General features: G+C 39.4%; 1 protein-coding gene across 1 annotated transcript in view; it reads right to left on the minus strand.

Annotated features, from left to right (window-relative positions):
- LOC124711236 (protein downstream neighbor of son homolog) overlaps positions 1-18,611 on the minus strand; it is an 80,720-nt gene that overhangs the window by 51,860 nt on the left and 10,249 nt on the right. The window contains exons 2-3 of the mRNA XM_047241197.1: positions 12,465-12,678; positions 9,361-9,547 (exon numbers count right to left, since the gene is read on the minus strand). Of these exons, the coding sequence (XP_047097153.1) occupies positions 9,361-9,547; positions 12,465-12,673 (396 nt within the window). The 5' untranslated portion in view covers positions 12,674-12,678. The remainder of the gene's footprint in view (positions 1-9,360; positions 9,548-12,464; positions 12,679-18,611) is intronic.

Genomic DNA, 18,611 nt, shown 5'->3' on the forward strand with positions numbered 1-18,611 from the left:
CTCCATCGTTGCGCACAATGTTAGTAAGCCACTCGCGGTACTCCATTCTACGATCTGGGTCGTCCTCGTTCGTTGCATGTAGCAATCGTGGGATATAGCACTTCCACTTTGCTGTCTTCAAAATTCGCCGAACACTTGAGCGACTCACTCCAGTTTCACGGGCACACTGTCTCACAGACTTCTGTTGTGAGCGAGTGAATTGTTGTAACACACGACGGGAGTTAGCTGGACTTGTTACTGTTACAGGTGGTCCAGATCATCGTTTGCGTACATCTTTAACACAGCCTTCAGCTTCAAATTTGTTTCGAATGCGACGAATCGTTAAACATCTTGGTGGCTCTGTTTGATACTCATTTCGTCATTGCCATTGAACCTCATTAATGTTTTCGTACTTAAAATACCACTTCAAAACTGACTTCCTTTCATCAAATGTAAGCCTTGTACCAGCCATGTTTACTTGAGTAACTAGGTGCAACTAAGAACAAAACACTGACTATCTGGCAACTGTCATTTGACAAAACAAAACAACGCAATGCAACACTTGTATGGCGATTGTCGGAATTACAAACTATTACACTACCAAAGATGAGACAACTCCATCAATTAGTTTGCCAGTTATGGACTTTTAAACAGTGGATACAATTTTTTGGACCCCTCTGTATACTTCTTCCAAGATAAATATACACTTTTTCCACGATAAGCGACAGTGTAGTTTCCCTCGGAGCAGTAAAAACATCATTCCTTTGAATGGTAAAGATTTTATACACCAGCGTAGAACTTCCCAGTACTTTAGAAAAGTAAACTTGGCAAGGAAAAAATAATAAAATAAACGTGTTTTGGAAAGATCTTTGATGTGCAGCAACATGTATGCTGCATATTTTCATATTACAATATGTTTCATATTTTTGTATTACAAAAGTGTAAATTCAAATTCCACCAAACACAGCACATCAATTTCCGAAGCACTTTTGTAACCCAATCATAGCTCATGTTATGTGATCTCGCCAGCCAATGACAGCAGATATTCAGAGCATACGACACATGTAGTCAGGCAAAAGCGTGAACACACAGATAGGAGAAGTTAATGGTTTAAAGAAAAGCTAAGCTTTCACAAGTAATATTGATCTTGAAGATTAATAAGCTACAAGAAAAGGTAAGCTTTCACATATAATACTGGTCTTTTTTAGCGTATGTTACACTTTAAGATACATACCACAAATGTGCCAGTAAAATGTTAAACAATGACATTAATGTCTCGTCATCTGGGCTTGAAATTATTCCAAGTGATTGGTACTCAAAGCATTAAGTTTTAAATGAGAGTCAAATGCTCTGTGATCTAAGAAATTCATCGCACACTCTCACACGTAACATAAGTCATCTTGCAAAAAAGGAAATTTCCTCCCTGCGACCTCTTTGACATGGGTTTGTTTCAGCAGGTGCCAGAGATCACCAGAAAACAGGCGTTACTGCACATGGGCAACTACGATGATGCAGGAACCCAGTATGTTCATACACATAGAGCACTAAGAGTTCTTACATGATGTCATAAAAGAAATAAGGCACCAGACAATACTACAAGACCATAGGAATTTTGTAAATTGTACTAAAATGCATAATTGGGCTTAAAGGACACATTCAATATGTTCAGATTTACAATGAAGTAGGTCCCAACCTGATATTAGGTTTTTCAGTGCACTTTTCGTGATGCAAATTTCCTTGGAGTACCAGTACTGTATTGTCTCGTGTGGTTTGTTATTATGGCATAATGCCATACACGCCAGGGATTGGTCTCAGGTAGCACCTGGAGTAGACAGCGAGGCACGCTGTTGAAATATCGTGCAAGAACGATGTGAATATCCGGCTGGATTCCCAAATATCCAAGATGTCAAAATATTTGTGTCAGTGACAACACTAAAATTGAACAAGACTCCAAGCACCAACAGTAACCCTGTCAAATTCTACACTGAATTTGCAGCTGAAAAAGAGATCACATCGCAATTGGATTTATCTAATTTTTTATATTTATGGTACTTCAAGTTTAGAGTTCTAATATTAATCTGACAAGGCAGTTCGACGCAACTGTCAATAATTCTCAAGAAAACCAACTTTGAAGTTTTTCAAGTTAAATCAAGATTGATATTTCAAAGGGCCACATGGATATGTGGCCCAATACTTGCTTGTGATTTGGGTGACCAGAGTTCGATTCCCGGCCAGTGTAAATTTTTAATCAAAGATGCATGTCATATGAGCATTTCTGTGAAGGGTAAGATAAATAAAGAAGAAAAAAAATATTGGCAACATGCAAGATTGGTAATCATCGTTCTTCCAGGAATCGAACCCAGCCTGTCCACATGGTAGACGAGCATACTATCACAGAGCCTCGTGGCCCACTGAAAAATCTGCTTTGATTAATGGAACAAAAGGGACTCGGACAACTTCAAAGTCAATATTCTTGAGAATTTGAGAATTTCATCGAACTGCTTCGTAGATTGACATCCTAATTCTGAACTTCATGTACCATGAATACAGAATGGTACAAAAATCCAATTGCTATAGGGTCTCCTCGTGAGTTAGCTCCTATGTTAACAATAACACACTACAGATCAGCTGAGCAAAATCTGTGCCCAGTGATTGAACAAACCACAGGTCACGCCCCTATATGACAAGATAGCAGAAGTGATCCATAGAACTACCATCCTATCTCAATGATGTCCTTCTTTTGAAGAATCCTACATCATATTCTGAGCTCAAACATAATGAATTAACTCGAACAGAATGACCGCCTGCATTCCATCCAGCATGGATTCTGAAAACATGACACCCCATTTGTTTTTTCTCACGCATGACATCCCGAAAGCCATGGATCAAGGCAGTTAGGTGGATACAGTATTTCTGGACTTTCAACAAGCATCTGACTCTGCACAACATCAACGATTACAAAGGAAAAAGCGATAAAATTTATGACTGGACTGAGGATTTTTTTGGTAAGAATGATGCAGATGTTATCGACAGAAATATTGGGTGGTTATAATCGAAGTGTAGCTACTTCCAAAGTTCCAGTACAGGCTGTAATTTTCGTATTGCAGAAAAACTTCGTAGGTACAATAATGCAGAACTGATTTACGCTGGAAAAACATTAGTTCCAATTTTGGCCACCAGGTGCTGATCTGGTACTGTGAAAGCAAAAAAGACACGTAGAATTGTTTCCATGTGTAATGGATCAGGAACTCTGTGTGGGCAGAAAAGATCACCCAAGTGAGAAACGCATAATGTTAATTTTATGTTTAACCAGATCTTACACAATTTATTCAATACGAGCACCAGAGACATCAACGAGATACTACACGTAAAACAATTTGATCAATAGTTGCTCACAAAAATTCTGGCTGAATCTGAGCAACATGTTCCAGTATACAGGCCTTCTGATCAGGTAGAGACTGAACATGTCCATGGTAAATGTGTTCTTTCAGACATCCCCAGAACCAAAAGTCACTTGGTTCAGATCAGGTGATCATGCAAGCCATGCATCTGGAAAACCTCTGGTGATAACATGTCCATGGACGGTTGCATTAAGTAGATCTTTCACTGGGTAACTGAAATGAGGTGTTGCTCCGTCTTGCATAAAAACTCTGAATTTAGCACATTTGCACTCTTCCACAGTAGGACTCATGCTGTACAAGGAGGACTCGATAGTATGCAATAGACACGGTACACCTAAGAAGCCCTCTGGGCACATTCTCTTCAAAGAAGAACAGACCTAGACTAAAGGTGCTTGTGAATCCTCACCACAGTCATATCGGCACATGCAATGGCACTTGATGCACAACACATGGGTGTGTTCACTGCACCCTGTAGAGTAAAATGTGCATCAACATTCCATAGACTAGTGCCTGACCACGTCATCTACTTTGATCTGTGCCAGAAACCGCAGAGCAAATACAGCAAATGTCACTGCGAATCATAAGGTTTCAGTTGCTGCACCGCCCGCATATTGTGTGGGTACCATTGTAAAATAGACCGAAAAACTTTCCGTACTGCTGACAAAGAGAGGGACAATTCTCATGACACTGTATGAGCACTAGCACTAGCTGGGGCATGTGCTGAATTGCCAATTACAGCAACATTGTCCATAACTTTCACCACAACGGGACACCTTTCTTTGCTAGGTGCCACACCAAGCTCAGCTGTGTTTTCAAACTTCATTATCATCTCCTTTAAACCATTTAATGACATCAGCCATCTCCTCAGACCTTTCAGTTGGCACTACTCACTCAATGCAGTACTGTAATTGCTGCCATTCACATAAAACTGTTTCACTAACAGTACATCGTTCTGTCCTCTCGACAGCCATTACTGCTCTCTCACGTTATGACTTGTCAAATGACAGTGTGGATGCCATACTGTCACACAAACAAGTGTAGGAACCAAACCTGCATCTGGTAGCCACAATTCAAACTAATTGTTTTTCCAGAGTAAATTGGTTTCACATTAATGCATTAGCATGGATGCCAAGTTTTGCTGCCATACAATCATTACAGCTTACATTAGACCTTTGTTAGTAGCTGCACTTTAATTATACCCACACGGTGCTATCTGAAATGAAATGAGCGTATGGCATTGTTGGCCGGGAGGCCCCTATTCGGGGAAGTTCGGCCGCCAAGTGCAAGTCTTATTTCATTCGACGCCACATTGGGTGACTTGCGCGCCGGAGATGTGGATGAATGATGATGAGGACAACACAACACCCAGTCCCCGAGCGGAGAAAATCTGCAACCCGGCCGGGAATCGAACCCAGGCCACTTGCACGGGATGCGAGCACGTTACCAGCCAGCTAAGCAGGCGGATGGTACCATCTGAAAAATCAGCAGAAATATTCATTTAGATCTGATTAAGATTTCAATGGCACAGATGCAACTGAGGTAGTTGGCAATGAAGTTGTCAATCCTGGCAACATGACATACGTCAGTAATAAATTTGGAAATGAATGAGAACTGCTGGACTTGGGGTGGGGGCACTGGCCACAGTCCTCTGCGAGGGCAAACATCATAGGTTTGGGGTCAGTGAAGACCGTGACATAATGGGTCTCCACTGATGGCCAAAAAGTATTTGATTGTGTTGTAGATAGCGATGAGCTCTCTGCCATATGTACTCCTGTACTGCTGAACTGCAGAGAGCTTGCTGGAGGAGAAAGCTAGCAGCTGCCTGGTGTCTGTCGCCGGTGTGTCATGTCCATCACGGGGTAGGCACAGAGCAGGTGAAGGCTAAGAGTCAGGCTAGGTTGATAGATTTCTCACTTGGGACTGAGCTAATGTTCTCTACCAATAGCCAGCGACCATAGCATGCAAAAGTATCCACTTGCACGGCAGGATTGACAATTTGGAATGGAAGTAAAAGCATAAAGGAAGAAACTCATTGCCTTAGCAGACAGCCAAAATGATTTAGTGACACAAGGAAGCACTAAGACTGATACGCAGTGAAAGGCTGCCACAGCAGGATTGCAGTTCAGCTTGTAAACTGGGTTGAGGGGTTGTGTCAGGTGGCTAGCACATCTGTAATGAGGAGAATTTCCTTAAACAGTCTGCTGACCGCCACATTAAGGCCTTCACAGACAGGCATATCCTTGCATATCTTCCATATCTTCAATCTTCCCATTACTCCCAAACTTCAGCTATGAAGGACTCTCTCTCATCAACAAATATCATCCCACACTGGAACAACTGTACTACACCCTTCACCAGGCATTGAACTATCTATCATTATGTTCAGAAACATGGGATACCCCACAATCATTCCCACACCTAATACAATAGTATTCTGATCCCCAACCCACCTACACAGTATCCTGGTCCATCCCCATGCTATATCCACTTCCCAACCCCATGCCATGTGGGTCATCTCTGCGGAAAACTGAGGTGCAAGAACTGTCCGATACATTCATCCAGCACACCCTGCTCCAGTCCCATCACAGGCTTATCCTATCCCACCAAAGGCAAGGTCATCTGCAAAAGCAGTTGTGTCATGTAGCAGCTCTATTGGAATTTCTGTACTGAATTTGATATGGCCATCAATTGTCCATCCAAGTTAATGGCCAACGGGAGTGGCCGAGCGGTTCTAGGCGCTACAGTCTGGAACTGCGTGACCACTATGGTCGCAGGTTCCTGGATGTGTGTGATGTCCTTAGGTTAGTTAGGTTTAAGTAGTTCTAAGTTCTAGGGGACTGATGACCTCAGCAGTTAAGTCCCATAGTGCTCAGAGCCATTTGAACCAAGTTAATGGCCACTGCCAAACTGGCCAAGAATGGTGCTGGCCTTCCACAGGCAAAACATGCTGCCAAACACAGCATACTTGGTTTCAATAGCTGCTACACAAACACATCTACCATTCCTTCTCTGCGTGATAGCAATGGAAATACTATCGACAATAGTGCTGCCAAAACAGAGTTACTAACACAGCTTTCTGAAATTCCTTCATCAAATAAGATGAAGTAAATATTTGAGAATTCAAATCCAGAAGAGGTGCCAACATGAATAACTTAGAAACATATGTCCTTAGAGTAGTGAAGCAACTTAAATCACTTAATAAAAGCAAGTCTTCTGGTCCAGACTGTATGCTAACTAGGTTCCTTCAGGAGTATGCTGCTGCAACAGCTCCATACTTAACCATCTTATACAAGTGCTCGGTTGAAGAATGATCTGTACCCAAAGATTGGAAAGTTGCACAGGTCACACCAATATTCAAGGAAGGTAGTAGGAGTAAGCCATTAAATTACAGACCCACATAATTAACATCGAAATGTAGCAAGATTTTGGAACATATATTGTGTTCGAACATTATGCGTTACCTTGAAGAAAATGGTATATTGACACACAGTCAACACGGATTTAGAAAACATCATTCCTGTGAAACACAACTAGCTCTTTACTCAAACGAAGTGCTGAGTGCTATTGACACGGGATTTAAAACTGATTCTATATTTCTAGATTTCCAGAAGGCCTCTGACAGTGTACCACACAAGTGGCTTGTAGTGTAATTGGGTGCTTACGGGATATCATCTCAGTTATATGATTAGATTCGTGATTACCTGTGAGAGGGGTCACAGTTCATAGTAACTGATGGAAAGTCATTGAGTAAAACAGAAGTGATTTCTGGCATTCCCCAAAATAGTGTTATAGGCCCTCTACTGTTCCTTATCTACATAAATGATTTAGGAGACAATCTGAGCAGCCATCTTAGGTTGTTTGCAAATGATGATGATGTGTATTGTCTAGTAAAGTCTTCAGAAAATAAAAACAAATTGCAAAACAATTTAGAAATGATACCTGTATGGTGCGATAATTGATAGTTGACCCTAAAAAATGAAATGTGTGAGGCAATCCACATGAGCGCTAAAAGGAATCCACAATAAATCAGTCAAATATAAAGGCTGTAAATTCAACTAAATACCTAGGAATTACAATTACAAACAACTTAAACTGGAAGAACACATAGAAAACATTGTGGGGAAGGTGAAACAAAGACTGTATTTTATTGGCAGAGCACATAGAAAATGTAACAGATATACAAGAGAGACTGCCAACACTGTGCTTGTCCATCCTCTTTTGTAGTACTGCTGTGCAGTCTGGGATCCTTACCAGACAGGATTAACGAATTACATCAAGAAAAGTTCAAAGGCAAGTAGCATGTTTTGTATTATCGTGAAATAGGGGGAGAGAGTGTCTCTGACATGATACAGGATTAGGGGTGGACATCAGTAAAACAAAGGCATTTTTCGTTGCAGTGGAATCTTCTCACAAAATTCAATCACCAACTTTCTCCTACAAATGCAAAAATATTTTGTTGACACTGATCTACAAAGGGAGGCATGATCATCATAATAAAATAAGGGAAATCAAAGCTAGCACACAAGCATGTAGGTGTGCTGTTCGTGATTGGAATAATAGAAAATTATTGTGAAGGCGGTTCAAAAAACCCTCTGCCACGGTGTTATTTGAAGAGTATCAATGAAGATGTAGGTCTCTCCCCAGCACCAGCTTTTCTGAACTAAACAGATGGGCCATCACATACTATGTTCCCATAATCGTCCAGGTCTCATCCTCTGGTAAGCCCTGCATCCACACCCTCTTTCACAAGGTCTCCCATTCCTCCACCTGCCAACCTCACCCATGTCATTGTTATCATGTGCTGTAGGATCTCACCAGTTCCAGTGCCCTTTTGTTACATTCCTATCCTGTGCACTTGCTATCTTATACACCTTGTGCCTCCCTCCGAGCCATGATCCATGCTTCATCCAAAAATTAATCTCCATTAAGTCCCTACATGAAACAACACCGCTAAAATTCCAGGCATTATGAGGTTCATATTTTGTGATCGTGTGATTATACGAGTAGTTGACAATTCTACTAGTACTGACCCATTTCTCAAGTGCTTCTTTGACTTTAAGGTTTCTACAAGGCCTTAAAAACTTTGAGCACGTAAAGTGCAGAACATCTCAAAACAAATCATCACGAAAATGCTCTGTAAGAAGGATTAAATGATCCTATAAAATTATGGCACATGTATGAGAAATTGTTCATGCTGAATATTTAAAGCATTTCTTTGTAGGGAAAGTGTTCTGCTAACCAACTGATCACTCAAAATGGCAGGAGTGTGTTTATAAGGGATCTTCACTGAGGTTTCATACAGTGCTCAGAAAAAGTATATCTATTAGATGGAGGTTTACAGATACAGATAAGTCTAATTACAACTGGAGGGAACTGAGTGCCCTAAAGATGTTACCCAATCGTCACACAGCACATCCTGAGGTTAACTAATGTTAAAAGAGATTTCTACATTCTTACAATTTAGGCAGTTAAAACAAAATTCCCAATCTCTCAGTAATCCAAAAATTTTACCAGCAGATCCCAATAGTGTTCACAAAATCATGTCACGAGTTTACAGTAACACAGGACTGGTAGCATTTAGTGGTCCTTAGGAACCCTGAGTTCAGCAAGTTTAAACAAGCCATTTAGATTTTCTGCTGTTTCACTAAATCAGTATCAACCTAAATAAGAGTCTGGAGTTTTAACAAGATATACTTCTCACTCTGTAGTGCTTTTTCCATTATGTTAAACACATTGTCAACTTCAGTCCTTACCTCTTTCTTCATTTTTCATCAGATTCTTTCAAGCCAGCTGGACATCATAACATGTGCAATAACCAGATCAAATAAAATATTTCTGCACAAATGTAACTTATAACATTTTGATATGCACTTTTCAAAGAACTACTGCTTCATGACTACAAGAATAGTCTTGATAGCTATTTCTTATACACAACTTTTGTAAGAAAATAATGACATATCAGAATTACTGCTGCTGTTACCTTTATGACAGTTGTTTGAAGTCTGCTGAGTATGCTGGAGAACGAAGTTTCAGTAAATGACATGGAAGACGACGACTGTGGTGCCGTTAACAGTTGAAAGAGAGAGTTATCACACGAAGTCTCAAAATCAGCAGGAAACACAGCTGTTGCATTATCTCGAGATCTCTTTGTAGGCACGTCCCCACACCTGTTAGACAGTTATTTTTCAAATTTGTAATCATAACGCCAAAGCAAAGATGATACAACACACATTTTTAAGTATTAATTACTAATAATATGTAAGTAATAGCATATTACTTCACACCCTCATTTGCATAATGTAAATAGGTAATAAACTATTGTGATAATTTGAGTACCAAGGCCAAACAAACTGGCTGGGATGGAGTTAAGCTACAATCATAAAATTATAAATATACACCAAACTGGTGGATAATAGATACATTCAGTAGGTGAATTGCAGAACAGCAAATATACACATTTTTAAGTTGACAGAACTATTTCTAGCTTTGGAGCTGGGTTCAGGGAGATTTAAAATTAAAAGCTGGTCACTCAGACTCCATGATGAGAGGAGCCCACCTGTTGAGAAGACGAGGGGAGATAATGATATCTCTGTTTCTCCTCATACTTACATTATATGCACTTCCTATAAACTAAACTAAGCACAGACTGTGTATTAGGAGCTAACCTCAGAAGAGCAATGGACTTATAAAATAGTTCTCAATTTATTTCTTCATGATAGTCACTTGTTTCCTTTGACTTATAAATGAGAACAGAATTTGATGCAAAAAGGAAGAAGCAACAGTGTACAGGACAATAAATCCTATGAATCTTCACACAGGATCAGGAAAACTTCCACATACCCTGCCATGTGTCCAGTCTTTTCTGAGAGAATGACAGGCATTAATTAACATTATACATACATACACAATCATTATGACAAACTGTGTCTCACTGAAATGTGGTAAATTTCATTATTCCTTGTTCTGTCTTCCTCCTCAGATCCAGTACCAAAAATTAAGGTGAGCTTGCCTCTTCCTGTTACTCAAAATATTTTTCTCTGTAAACCAACATTAATGTTTATGCGTATCTTCACAGCATCTGCAGTTGTTTCCACTACCCTTTCTATAGGCAGTACAACTGTTTCGTTTTGTTTCCCTCTCTTTCAAACCATTCCTGCACTGAACACACAAATTCATATGTATTATCAGACAAAACATGAACAGCAGCTTACTGAACTAACCATTTCACAAGTAATTCTTTCTCCTCCCACCCCCCCCCCCTTCCACTCTTTCGCTGTCAGCTTCAGACTTTCTGTCATATAAAATTAAAACACCACATACAGAGATACGAAAAATCCAACAACAACAAATCACAATATGGCACAATATGGCACCAATGAACAGAAGACAAGACCACACATTTTCTGACTGGCTGTTGCTAAGCAGCTGCCTTGTATACAACTTGCCATTAATCACTATTATTTTGATCAAGGTGTAGTTAATCAGCAAAGCTTTTAATCTCACAGTGTACACAGAAAAGTTCACCAGTACTTGTAATATTAACACTGCAAGAATTTATTCAATCTACATAAACGGCAAACCAAAGATGGCAAATCAAAGACTGTGTTTCATTGTTTGAACACTTTAAAGATGCAACACGCTATCCTCTGCAAAAGTACTGCTGTGTGGTGATGGAAGACACTGAAAAAGTCTAAAGAAATGCAGCTCATTTTGAATTATCACAAAATATGGAAGAGAATGTCATGGACATGGGTCAACTGAGGTGAAATTCATTAAAACAAAATTATTTCTCATTGCGGCTAGAGCTTTTCATGAAACTTCAATGACCAACTTTCTCCTCTGAATGCACAAACACTTTATTTTGCCAACCTATGTAAGGAGAAATGATGATCAAAATAAAATATGAAAAATCAGAGCTCATACAGAAAGATTTAAGTGTTCATTTTTCTCCATGCACTGTCAGAGTGGACTGGCAGAGAAATGCTCTAAAGGTGGTTCCAATGCATCTTCTGCCAGACACTGAATTGCAGAGAAGTCACGTACAAGTTGAAAATCAAGTGGTTGATTATTTTCAATCTGTAATTAATGCGCATAAAATCAAAGTTGTGAAACATCGCAGATGATTCGCAGTGAGTGTCTTTCAAACAACAAAAGCTGAAACATATCTACGGTTACCACAATCAACATTGCAACATGAAAAACTGCTGTTAGATACAAATCTTTGTATTGCTGCTATAGTCAATGACCACACCAACGCACTTCTGAAAGACAGCAAGCAAATCTGGTATATATTAGTTGTTATATGTATATTCATGAGTGTGATTTACACAATGGTGACAGATATCACTGGCACTGCACAAAACAACATTTTTTGTTGTGACAATGGTGACAGATATCACAAAATATTTCTTGTTGTGCTGTGTTTCCAAGTATTTTGCGTAAAATGAATGGACGCAGCACCTTGTTCAACAGGATAAATACACCTCACTACTCCATGAAATAGTATTACTTTAAACAAAACTAAATATTTAAACTTTCCATTTTCTCTATTAGGCAATTTTTGCTCAGCAGGTACCTGATACAATCCATACAATACACATCATAATTTTCTTGATGATAATGATGATGATATTTATTTTGTGAGACGCTCAACTGCGTGGTTATCAGAGCTTGCACAAATTCCCAATATTTACACAGTCCAGTCTCACCACTTTCATAAATGATGATGAAATGATGAGGACAACACAAACACCCAATTCCCAGTCAGAGAAAAACTCCAACCTGGCTGGGAATTGAGCCCGGGACTCCGTGATTCAGAGGCAGCAGCAATAATTTTCTTGGTCATATTACATGAGAAATTGGAACTATCCAATTCTATAGCATGCAACTTGACCATGTGGCATGTAGCTTCCTCCATTCACTCCTCTGGATGTGGTGAAGCAAAAAAATGTGTGGACATTAAGTCACCATTCATGATACAGAGCCAAGGTGAGGTAAAATCACAGTTAAATCATAAATGAACAGCATACAGTGAAGAGAGACATCCTTAGCATAAGTATTTTTTTCTTACTCTCATATGTTCACCTGAAAGGATTCTTCCTTTTTGCAGTACCAGTAGAGGCATTATCTTTGCTTGAAACACCAGAGTCCTGTGACAGAGTACGGGATAGATCTTTCCCTCTTAGTCTTGCCTGTAGTGCTCTTTTCTTCATCTTTAAACGATGTATCCGCATAACATCCTCTGGCAGCTTCCATGATGGAGATGTTGGGAAATGGTCTTGAGAAGTGTTCATTGTTCCTGTGAAGAAGAAAAAAGGAAAACAAAATTCAATAAAAATTACGACAAAAAGTACTGTGTCTGTTTACATATTTAATAAAGAATGTCCTGCAATTTGTACAAACTGTGAATGGGGGAAACATTTACAAATGTCCATTATAATGCTAAATACTGGTCATTTCATAACAGCCAATCAGATTTTTAAGGTCTTTTCCACTTCAGGCAGCTCAGCTCAGGTTATGATTACATTTGGCTTAACAATTTCTCTGAAGCCCAAACAAACCTACAAATAATTTTTTGCTCAGCACATCACTGCCCTCTCACCCTATGGACAGCTCAATAACCTATCGATACAACCGGGAACTTTCCCCCACATCACACCAACCCAGCACATACATCTACAACAGACAGCTTTCTTAAATTAAAATCAAACAATGGAAAATCTGGAGTGGAATAACAATATCAATCAAGAAAGATTGCAACTCAGAGCACAGAAGAGGCACAGAGCAGTGGACAGGCAACAGGCACATTTAAAAGTAGATTTCTGGATAAGCTGTTGAACTACATCTTTCGTCAGATGTGCACAGTATCAGGCCTTAATGCCTGGAGACAATAGTGATCTAACACACGGGCGCACGTGCGTGAGCGAGAGAGAGAGAGAGAGAGAGAGAGAGAGAGAGAGAGAGAGAGAGAGAGAGAGAGAGAGAATGTCTGATTGTGAGAGAGTATTCTTGAAATTGCAGTGAAGGGCACAGCCATCTAGACACCAGTCAAATAAATATAACATTTCTACTTGTTTTGTAAATAAAACTGCCTTTCCTGCCGCCACTTAATTTACTTATCCCAGACGTGTTTCGCCTTTTTTTTTTGCTCTAAGGCATCATCAGTGGTATGATTTGCTGATCTGCGTTTCCTCACATCTGATCTGGAGGTCGCACTACCACTTTATTACTGGCATATAAACACAAGTTTGCATTATGTCCTTCTTTACACTGTTCACCATGTGTCTCCCTGTTTTTTGTGGTTTACTAATGTTCTTTTGCGACTCAATATAACTATTTCGTCAGACATTGCTTTTCAAAACATAAATATTGCAACTCCATTATGTGTTAATGTTAATATAACATTTCATTGCTGCTTCTTCAATAAAAGTTTAAAAGAACATCAGTTTCTGACTTTGAAGGGTCTCTTTGAATCGGTTACTGCAATAGCAAAATCAGAGAAGTGTCAAAATTTTTCCCCCTATTAAGAATTACATGTTTATTGGTCGTTTTCTTCAAGATTTTAGATGGTTACAACAAAAGTGGCAAGTTGCTTCTGATCCTTTTCAGTTGTTCACCATTTCTTCCACACTGCTAACCCGTTTTACATATACTGCATAACTAACAGAATAAATGTATTAATAACTACATGGACAACAGGTTCAAATGGCTCTGAGCACTATGGGACTCAACTGCTGTGGTCATCAGTCCCCTAGGACTTAGAACTACTTAAACCTAACTAACCTAAGGACATCACACACATCCATGCCCGAGGCAGGATTCGAACCTGCGACCGTAGCAGTTGCACAGTTCCGGACTGCGCGCCTAGAACTGCGAGACCACCGCGGGCGGCTACATGGACAACAGCTGTATCACTTTTGATAGGTTATTATACAACCAATGGAGTACAAATTATATATTTTTGTGTTGCACTAAAGGCTTACTTTTTATAGAGAATTTTAATGCTGTACAGTGTTTCATTACATACAGGTTGAAAAATATAAACAGGCCATTTGTGATATCACCCTATTACGAAACTTCCTGGCAGATTAAAACTGTGTGCCCAACCGAGACTCGAACTCAGGACCTTTGCCTTTCACGGGCAAGTGCTCTACCATCTGAGCTACCGAAGCACGACTCATGCCCGGTACTCACAGCCTTACTTCTGCCAGTATCTCGTCTCCTACCTTCCAAACTTTACAGAAGCTCTTCTGCAAAAGAGAACTTCTGCAGAAGAGCTTTAAAGTTTGGAAGGTAGGAGACGCGATACTGGCAGAAGTAAGGCTGTGAGTACCGGGCGTGAGTCGTGCTTCGGTAGCTCAGATGGTAGGGCACTTGCCCGCGAAAGGCAAAGGTCCTGAGTTCGAGTCTCGGTCGGGCACACAGTTTTAATCTGCCAGGAAGTTTCATATCAGCGCACACTCCGCTGCAGAGTGAAAATCTCATCCTGGAAATCACCCTATTACATTCACATAATTGGAAAAATGGTGCCGGTTGATGTTGTAGGTAGTGATTCAGATCCCAAAAACAACAGGTTCATCCATGATATTAAATGTGTAAAATGTAATAGAAATGGTATTTTGTGTGATTCGTGTGATTGTTGGAATCATTTTGTGTGTGCAAACATTACCAAAAATGTCCTTACTGAAGAAAGTGCTGAATGGATCTGCCCAAGGCGTGCTAATGGCCACTTCAGTCTAACGGGAAACATTTTAAAACTTCACACGGTATCTGATGATGATAAAAATTCTTTATTGTTAATTATTGCTGAGCTACAAGTGGATTTAAAAATTCTGAGTGATGAAAACAGAAGACTCAAGCTTTACTTGGAAGACAGTGATCAGCAGTTATGTGTTAATATGTCTAAACACGTGGAAGGGCTGCCAGAAAGTGAGGTTAGGACTATAATGGCTCGCAATAACAGGTCAGACAGTAGATTGAGTAACTGTAAAATTACCAATTAATACCAAATATGATTCAATTCAAAACACAGATGATACAGAAACTGTATCAGCATGCTCATCTGATAAGGTGGTGCAAGAGACTCAGAACCTAGTAAATAACAAACTAACATGTAAGAAAGAATGTAAAATCAAGATTTACACAGACAGTTATGCACGAGGATTGTCAGCTATGATGATGGAAAGTAGGCCTTCTGTGACCAACGAGTTTGAAACTGAAGGAACTGTTAAACCAGGGGCTGGTTTACAAGAGATTTCAACATCAATCAAGAAAGGCGGAACAGCTCTCATGGACAAAGACTTTGTAGTGTTAATGGCCGGAGCAAATGACGTCAGTAGAAACAAGAGGAAGATAGGCAACATTGACACTGAAGAAGAAGTGTAAACCCACACTAATGTGATTATTGTTAATGTGCCTGACTGACATGATTTGCTTCTGTGGTCATGTGTGAATAAGGAAGTGGAACAAACCAACAAGGAGTACAAAGCTATTGATACACACTTTAAAAATGTTATCATAATTAAAACCAGTAGTTGTAACAGACATTGGTATACCACACTTGGCAGGCACTTCAAAAACTAGGTAAACATTTAAGTGATATAGTTCTCAAAGTAATATCAGACAAGCTTGCGAAGGACGAAAGACCAGTGCTCTGTTTAGATTATGTCTCAACTGAAATGACAAAAAACTTCTAGACATTGACCAGGGTGGATGTTCCAGAATTACAGGGACACTACCTGGTCAACTTTTATATGGTAACATTATGCTGCATCAATTCAGTAAAGATGCAAATAAAGCAATGCCAAAGGTAGAGTTTAAAATACGCTTCCTCAACATTCAGGGTATGGCAGATTTAATGAATTTTCCAATGAAAACATAGTGCCTATTGTGTACTTAAGTGAACATTGGAATAAAAAGGATGAGCTTGAGTAAAAAGTATTGGATGATTACACATTATTTAGTTGCTACAGTAGAGAACATCACTTACATGGAGGTGTAGCAATATATGCAAAAACACACCTTGCACCAAACTGTGGCACAGTAGATCTCAACACCCTTTGTGCTGAACTACATTTTGAAATATCATGACTAGTAATTGAGAGTATTAAGCTAGTGGTAGTAGTGGTGGTGGTGGTGGTGGTGGTGGTGGTGGTAGGCCACCTACTGCTGACCCATGCATCTTTCTTGAGAAATTTGAGGACCTCTTAATGTACTTCGGTATACCAAAATGGGAGAAATATAACATTGTCATTGGAGGGGATGTCAATTCAAGCTTTGATGTTCTGCAGGACAGAAAAACTGTGACAGAGCTCATAAATTTGCTTCGACAATTTAACCTATACTATGTTAACTGTAAACCTACAAGGGGCTCTGCCTGTCTAGACAACATATTTATAAACATTAAGAGAACTTGTATGTACACTGATGTAATTAGTTTCCCTTTCTCAAATCATGATGCAGTATTAATTAGTGTTAGTAATGTAACTTCAGATTGCACCAACCCAAAAGCCAAAATTGTGACTACTAGGCCAATGTGTAGAGAGGGGATGCATAGGTTTAGACATGCCCCCCCCCCCCCCCCCCCCTTGTTTCAGCTGGGACTCCCTTTTTAGTAGGCTTCAACATTGTTCCTCTGATATTGTTATCACTGATTTTTTTGTGTGTTTTTAAATATACTCAAAAATAACATCCTTCTGAAAAAAATGTACAGTAAATATTAGCAGTGATTACAAAAAAAAGGAAAAACAAGGAATGGTATGCTCCACAGTTAAGGCAACCGAAAAATAGTGTTATGCTATATTCTGGCATGTACAAAAATGGTAAATCAGAAGTGTACAAAGAATTGTATGCTATAGCTAAGCATAAGTACAGGCAGGCAATCAGTGAAGCAAAGAAACTACATCATATAGTAAACATTGAAAAGTCCAAAAACAAATGCAAAAAAGCCTAGAGTGTAATTAATTCTATTGTCCACACTAAGCAAAAATATGATATTGCCATAACCCCAGAAAAATTCAATAAATTTTGTATCCAATTCATTGCAGAAATTAGCAGTCCAATAAACAAACCTAGTGAAACAACACTTAGTATCATGGACAAATGTTTAGAAAAGCCTTTCCCGAGCACTTTCACTTTCACAGAAGTGTGTCCATATACTATCCTGAAAATGGTGAAAATTTCAAACCTTCAGCTAGTGTTGATTACTATGATTTGTCATGTAATTTATTGAAAGATGTTATTGACTGTATAATTTATTCTTTAACTTATTGTGAAAATAAATGTCTTGTTGAAAGTAAGTTCCCTGATAAACTAAAAATTTCTAGAGTTGTGCCCATATATAAAAAAGGTGAAAAGAACTGTTTCACTAGCTATAGGTCCGTATCCATCACACTGGTTTTTTTTCCAAAATGTTTGGGGTCGACAGAAGCGTCCGATCCAACGCGTCGGCTTTGACCCGTGACGTAAGGGTGTTGTGTGTGACGTCATGACGGCGCGGAGTTTAGTTTGAGTGTGGCTGTCTCCAGTTCTGTTTTATCTTATTTTATTTACTTTTCTGATCTGTTCGCTCTATCTCGTGAGATTTTTTTTTTTTTTTTTTTTTTTAAAAGACAAAAAACACTAATCAGCTACTGAAGCATCTTTATCTTCTATGGGTTGCAGGGGTTACGACCCCTGGGGAGGTGGGTGGGTATTCATGCATGGCTGTCTTCACTTACACGTTGTAGCTACGCAAGGCGTCTAAATTTGTTTATATTTAGTTTGCCCCCACCCAAAACACCCCATTTCCTGCGCTTGTCCCGTTAGTGTCATTAGGCTTCTTGTGGAAAGTGTGTGTTTGTTTTTGTTTCCGCCATATTTGTGACGTCATGGGTCAAAGCAGATGGGTGGGATCGGACGCTTCCGTATTTCCAATGTTTGAAACAATAATGTACAATCAAATTAGTTTTTGCTTGGGCAAATAAAATGTAATCAGTGATAAGCAATTTGGATTTAGGAAAGGTAAATCCACAACTGACACAATGGATTCCTTAGTAACATTTGTCCAAATGTGTTTGTGGCTGGGGGCTACGCTCAGGCTACGTTTTGTGACCTGAGCACAGCTTTTGATCATGTGAAGCATAATACTTTGTTAAATAAGCTACTCTATTACGGTTTTGATGGCAAAGGTGTAAATACGTTTAAATCTTTCCTAGAGAACCACCAACAAGTTGTGTGCATTGGTAGAGAGAA

The sequence above is a fragment of the Schistocerca piceifrons genome, chromosome 8 (genome assembly GCF_021461385.2).
Source record: "Schistocerca piceifrons isolate TAMUIC-IGC-003096 chromosome 8, iqSchPice1.1, whole genome shotgun sequence".
Taxonomy (NCBI): Eukaryota; Metazoa; Arthropoda; class Insecta; order Orthoptera; family Acrididae; genus Schistocerca; species Schistocerca piceifrons.